Source organism: Nymphaea colorata, chromosome 9 (assembly GCF_008831285.2).
Source record: "Nymphaea colorata isolate Beijing-Zhang1983 chromosome 9, ASM883128v2, whole genome shotgun sequence".
Classification (NCBI taxonomy): domain Eukaryota; kingdom Viridiplantae; phylum Streptophyta; class Magnoliopsida; order Nymphaeales; family Nymphaeaceae; genus Nymphaea; species Nymphaea colorata.
In genome coordinates this window covers 14,963,268-14,970,136 of record NC_045146.1, presented here as the reverse complement: position 1 = coordinate 14,970,136, position 6,869 = coordinate 14,963,268, and the positions used below count along the sequence as shown (strand labels likewise).

At 41.3% G+C, this 6,869-nt stretch overlaps 1 protein-coding gene across 2 annotated transcripts; it reads right to left on the bottom strand.

Annotated features, from left to right (window-relative positions):
* Positions 1 to 430: 430 nt before the first annotated feature.
* Positions 431 to 5,547, bottom strand: LOC116260815 (probable protein phosphatase 2C 55). 2 transcript variants are annotated; one of them, XM_031639321.2, is made up of 5 exons: positions 5,391 to 5,547; positions 4,255 to 4,834; positions 1,356 to 1,680; positions 1,006 to 1,155; positions 431 to 918 (listed from the first exon to the last, which is right to left on the bottom strand). In XM_031639321.2, the coding sequence occupies exons 2-5, from the start codon at positions 4,650 to 4,652 to the stop codon at positions 625 to 627; spliced, it is 1,167 nt and encodes a 388-aa protein (XP_031495181.1). In that variant the 5' UTR covers positions 4,653 to 4,834; positions 5,391 to 5,547; the 3' UTR covers positions 431 to 624. The 2 variants fall into 2 exon arrangements, with proteins under 2 accessions (XP_031495181.1, XP_031495180.1); XM_031639320.2 differs by having other exon boundaries at positions 4,255 to 5,216; positions 5,391 to 5,543.
* Between the last annotated feature and the right edge of the window lie 1,322 nt (positions 5,548 to 6,869).

Genomic DNA, 6,869 nt, shown 5'->3' with positions numbered 1-6,869 from the left:
AGAATCATAGCCTGATTTTGCCGGAGGAAGTCCGATGAAAACAAATGCGCATTCCTACCTCTTAATAACCTCAAACCCGCACAGCAGAGTTGAAGATGTTTCATCAAGGAAACCAACCATGAGATCATTCGCATTGTCAACCTGCTTTAGTGACACAGCAATGGTCAGGATCCAGTATAGCTATCAGCTCATCAAATGGACTGGATTAAGCCGGAGTATAGCTATTAGAACGTCCAACAAACCAAATATTGTGTAACCAAACTCGGGGTTCAATTTCAACTCCAATGTAAAAGGTACAAAACCGTTTTAGATGATAAAGGACAACCCACCATTTCAGAACGTTTCCATTCAGTCCCACCCCTTTTATCGCTTTTAATTCCTGTAAGGAAGCTACCTAAGCCACATGATTCGCAAGAGAGAGACAGAGAGATAGGCTGAAGTTTTTTTGATTCACGAGATGCTTTTTACAACGCTAAAGAGGCCTCATCAAAGTCGCTCAGATCCAACTGAAGGCAAGAATAAAGTATGAAATAGATGTTTCGTGGAGAACCACCAACAATCTGCAGGTATCAGACCCCTCCCCTCCAGCTTTTCAAGAGACTATACATGGAAGATGGCAGCTTTCTATGTGCTCGAGCTCGTTATGTAAGAAACAACAACAGTGATATCGTCCAGCTTGCCTCCATAGTACCGAAATCCAGCCTCCTGTGCAGCAGTTGAAAATGGGGTTTGCCGGTTTTGGTCCTGTGCTCGTTGCCTTGCAAGTGCTGCTATCTTCTGTGCAGTCACTTGCGGCCCTAAGCCAGCTCTAATTGCATGAACAATAACCGCTGTCACTTCACTGTTGTACAAGTTATCAAATAGCCCATCCGTCCCGGCGACCACCACATCCCCTGGTGCAACGGGAATCGTGAACACCTAGACATCATGAACGAACCATTAAAACCTCGCCAATATGCAACCAAGCAGGAGAAATAAGTAAAATAGTGTCAGCAAATTACAAACCTGACCAGAACTAGGAAGGTCACCGCGGTTCCCGCTTTCCAGCTGGTAAGTGAAATTGAAATCATGCTGCTGAACAGGGGAACGGAAGATGGTGCACCCATCCCTTACAACTATAAATCCACTATCACCTAGATTCACAGCATGTACGCCCTGCAACCAAGATTCTAAACTCAGGCCAGGTGAAAGATTTATTTGCAGCGTTCAGGAAAGAAATCATTCAAGTCACGGGGGAAGTTCCGCTAGTTAATGTGTTTTTGAACCTGGTCGGTGGCTATAAACTGACCAGTTGCTCGGCATGACAACGCATCATCACGAGAAGTACACTATAATTGCCTAAACAAGAAACAAACCTGATCTGTGAGAGCAACAATGCAAGCAGTTGAGGACCCTCTAGCTTTGGTGCTTGAGTGAGCTTTCTCCAGAACCCTTGCTGGATCTATTGAACCTTTGGGTTCCTGTTGGATTGCTGCCACAGAATGAGACATCAGTTCTCTAGCATACTGGCCAGCATCGATGCCTAGATCAGCCCAACCACCAACACCATCTGCAACACCAATAGCTTGTTCATCAACACAAATGAAATGTGCATCTTCTCCACCTGTTTCTTCCTTTGCTGGATGTGGAAGGTAGCACGATCCAGAGACAAGCTTGAGGATTCTATCACCTAAAATCTTTCTGAAATAAGAAAAAGAAAAGGAAAAACATGCTAGAATAAGATAGGAGCTCAAGAGCAGAATTAAAGGACAATTAACCAAGAATGTGAACTCGCATTTCAGCCTCCAAACATGCATAATGATGAAAATTGACCCTTCCACAGACCAAGATCACATATGGCATGCAGCAAGTGAACCATAAAACTTCCACTTCTGAAAAGCTTCTGAGACCTGGCAAAGACAGGTTATGAAAAGGACGAAGTCTGAACTGTTTCCATGCTCACTAATGAAACCGAACACAACCATGAAGTCTGAATTGCTTTCAAATTCAGATAATGAAACCAAACACAACCCACCCACAATGCTCATGCTGCCCATGTGCTCTAAAAATGTTGACCCCATGTGGTCAGCTAAGGCCTATAATAGTAAAAAGAATCTTCGAGAAGTTGGTTAGACGCAAAAAACAGGTTTTGAAACCACAAGCTGACACCATGTAACTACTTCAATTTTATCATTTTAAATGATGAACCTTATTGGCTGCATAAGATATCTAAATATTGCCCTCCCAGTGGATATAACTCACTGTGTTTTGGATTTTTATGTTAAGAATGAAGTCAAGGTGAACCCATTGATTATGGGATTACAGAAGAAAAGACAAATCTCCTTTACAATTGTTCACTTTAAAATTTTAGACGAAGCACTAAATCTGACCCATTAACCATTAAAGTTTACCCTTTCATCCTTGAAATCCAATAATGTTTTCTTTTCTCGTCCTTCTCGTTCATCAAGTTCTACCAAAAGAAAACATTTTTCCTCTTTTCCTTCACATCCTAGATCAGATATGCAAACAACATCCATGCAACCAAGAAGCACTTGGGATCAAGAGCATGGACACAATCAAAAGTCATGAAGGTGAAGTTGATGTACTTAGTCCCTTTGTGGTGAATCAACCATCCAACTATAATCACAAGGCATTCACTTTGAGACATAAATGTGATTATCCACAAATGGCACGTGCACCAACCATGAGACACATGCCAAGAGATGTGTCTACAGATGAGGGATGTGCCTCTACCAGCCTACCCATTCTAATGAAAAAACATAAAAGGGAATGTGAATGGAAGAAGGCACAGTGCCTTATCTCTCCCGTTGCCCTATTCTCCCTCTCCATTCCCATAAAAAAGTATAAAAGCAAATGGGAATGGAAGAAGAAACAAAATGATTTCTCCTTCTTGACTTTAACTTCTTCTTCATTTTCTTCCATTTAATTTTGTCTGATACTTACATTGATGTGACTCGAGCTTTCTAGCAAAAATACTAGTTCTCTCTCTCTCTCTCTCTCTCTCTCTATCTATCTATATGATACTTACATTGATGTGACTCGAGCTTTCTAGCAAAAATACTAGTTCCTTCTCTCTCTCTCTCTCTCTCTCTCTCTCTCTCTATATATATATATATATATATATATATATATATATAGAGAGAGAGAGAGAGAGAAGGAACTAGTATTTTTGCTAGAAAGCTCGAGTCACATCAATGTAAGTATCAGACAAAGTTAAATGGAAGAAAATGAAGAAGTTAAAGTCAAGAAGGAGAATCATATGTATGTATATATATATATATATATATATATATATATACATATAGAGAGAGAGAGAGAGAATGACAACCACACAAAGTCAGGTAGAGCCTCCTGCACTTATCCCTTCACCCTTGCTTACCTTTCTTCCTCTTCGATTCATTTTTCATCTAACCTCCCTCCTTTCTTCTCTTTGCCTACCCTGCCATTTCTTCTTTCAATATATGGAGTCATGGACAACCTGTGTCTGTTTTCTGATTCTGACAACTTAGATTAAGAGCAAGACAGTATATATTTTGTAGTCTTTGCAAGCATGTGCCCCATCTATTTGGAAATGCAATGAAAGAATGAACCAGTTCCACATACAGGGGAAGAATACAATGGGAACTTGACACAGGAGGTGCAAGGCATGTCTCCCTAAAGATGTTTTATATCCGCAGCCAACTTCAATTTGTTTGAGCTACAGAAGGACCAGAAAAGCTAGTCAATATCCCAAACCAAGTTTCAACCAAAACCAACACCAGCAAGCATGTACATTAATGGGCAATAATCTAAAGGAAAATACGATGATGCAGCTGAAGTAAACAACATTTTATAAAAGATCAGTGCAATCCCAGCAAGATATAGATTGTGTAAGGTGCCTTATGACTCACATTCTTGAGATTATCCTAAGCGAACTATACTTGCACATGCATTATAAAGAAACAAGGAAGCTATTTTGATGCTACTTACTATCAGACACTAAAAGTCTACATAATTGTGCATAGGTTAAAAAATCCAGAGAGAATTGCCAACTTGGGCATCAAACCAAAGTCACATCAACTTAAACACTTATGCACATCTTTGACAGAAAACTCATACAGCTTGGAAAAGTGACCCGCCAAATTGAATCCCCTATGCATAACCCTTGACAAAAATTGGTAATTCGGAAAGTCAACAAAGCACCAAAAAATATTTCACAGAAGTGAAAAATCGATCACAAAAGATAAGCAAGAGAAGGAAGACGAAAACACATACTGTTCTGGAGAAACTGCAGAACTATCTGTCCGATCCACGGGTGCAACTCCATCAAAAGACACATCAGGGGCTGCCCCCGCAGAATGTACCGCAGAACTTGAAGAATGGAAATCCTTCCTTTCGGTATTTGCAAACGGATTAGACGCACTTTGAGAACCAGAAAGGCCGAATAAGCTAAAATGGTAGAACATATTTCTTCCCGCCTGTCCACGGTTCTTCATACTTCCAGTAACTTTCCCATTACAACTAAACAGCTTCGTGCCACCAGTAGCAACAACAGGCGAACGTCCTGTGTGTAATCTGCAAATTGGCTGCCCACAGGCCTTCCCCAAACCCAATGTGTATACAGACGCCGGAGGCGATTCGACCCTCATCAGAACGGAACTGGTCGTAGCCATAACCTCCCCTTGGTTTGGCCTTGGAATGGTAAAACTATGACCACCAGACTCCGCCAATAGTTGATCAGCACGGAAAATCCCAAGCTGGCAAAAAGATGCCGCAACAACCGAGATCGCCCTTGGTCGATCGATCACACCTTCAGAGAACAGATTGCCCGCAGGAAGGCTCTGCTTCTGCAACCCTACAGAAGAGAGCCTCGTCTCAGATGTCACAAGAGTCGACGAGAAGGAAGACGGAGACAATCCCGAGCTCACAGACCACGAACCCCCTCTCCGGCTAAACAACCGCAGCGGATTCTGAACCCCCCTGACCCTGACCGCCAATTGGAGAGCAATCTTCACCCTCAAAGGACAACCCGAAAATGGCATCTTACTCCTTTCTTTTATTCAAATATTAACCCAAAAACCACAAACCCTGAATAACCTTACTACAGAAACAAACGCAATCTCGAATCTTCAACGATCGGCAATCTTTCATAGCTCAGTCTCTCCTCATCCACTCACAAACCACCGAACCTCTCCCCCGATGAGCCACACTAAACTAAACCTGAACCCTAAGAAGGCCTAAGAAAAAACAAAGCAGAAACAGAAGGAAATTGCAACACGAAAGAACAAACTTCGATAAGAAACTCGCCGCAAGAAATCGAAAACACTCCAAAGAATCTAAGAGATGAATGCAAGATTCAGCACAGGCTGTACCGAAGGGGATGTGGATGGAAATCGAGGAAACGAATCTACCTGAAGGAAGGAACCTTCGAGCCGTCGGTCTCACTTTTCTTCTTCTTCTATCCTTCCCCAAACCCTAAACCCTAACACTTCGCTCGTCAGAAAATGTGCGTCCCTTCGCTCTCATGGCGACTAAAAGGAAAAAAAAATCTGTCGGAGGAAGATTCGAGGGAGTCGGCGGGAATAAAATGGCTGGAAACTCTTCCTCCCATGCCCTCGGAATATTTTCGCTAATTGCTTTTCAATCCCCGCCAGATTACTAAATTTCTCATGCATTAAGTTTGTCCCTTCTTTCTTGGAAGCGCAATTGAAGAAAGAAATTCAGTTTTGGAAAAAGTTCCAAAGTACTCCCAACTTTTTTAGCACAAATTCAAAAAGGCGTCAAGTCTTCTTCATTATTATGGAAACGCCTCTTTTTATACATGTTTTCAATTTAATGTAACTTATCATTGAGACGCAAACTCCCTTGGAAGTTAGGGCCTCCCAAAACCTTATTAAAAGAAATGAAGGTACAAAATAATACAAATAGATAGCTTATCATTAACTAGCGTGATTTGTGCACGCCATGGGAGCATGTGCAGGTGCCCCTCCTCTTGTGGCACGTACATTCATTGGGTAAATGATGGAGTGTTTGATTCCCGCTCAAGATGAACTCTAGCGGCATGCTTAACACATAAAGTCAGAAAGGAACTGGTGGCGGACGGATGAGTAACACATAAGAACCTGCCTTTGGGAGGGGGACAACAGCTGGAAACAACTGCTAATACCCCATAAGCTAAGGAGCAAAAGGAGGAATCCGTCCGAAGAGGGGCTTGTGTTTGATTAACTAGTTGGTGAGGCAATAGCTTACCAAGACAATGATCAACCACACAGAGACTGAGACACGGCCCACACTCCTACGAAGCATGCCGTATAAGGGAGACATGTTACCCCCATATAAAGAAGGTGCAAAAAAGCTTGTTCTAACAATAGTTAGCTGATGTTGAAATAGTCATAACATCAGTAAAATAGTCAATCTACACTCAAGAGTTTGAACATCTCATCGTTCAACCACAAGCAAAGGATGGCAAGGTGGGGAACGTGAATGCCAAATGTGCAAAGAAGTCGTTTGATACTAGGGATAGTAGCATCATGTTTTATGTATTTACCCTATAAATTGGAGGAGATACATAAAAATGTTTTAATAGAGAGAGTGTTTGATAGCCTCATATTTGAGATCCTTACAATTTGAGAACTGTAGATTTAAAATCTCCCTCCAATCTTAAATATGATTTTTTGTTAATGCAAGGAAGTAAAATAAGGATCTTAAATGTGCATTTTTAGTTCTAACTTAAGATCCTCAGTTTGATGAAAGCATGTCGCAACATATCCACATCACATAGTAATCAAACGTCCCCATAGTGTTTCAAAAATCCATCTCAATTTCTAAGATAGATATCAAACAGTATATTACCTTTCTCATTGTCAAACGACCCTTAAGCTCAATATAAT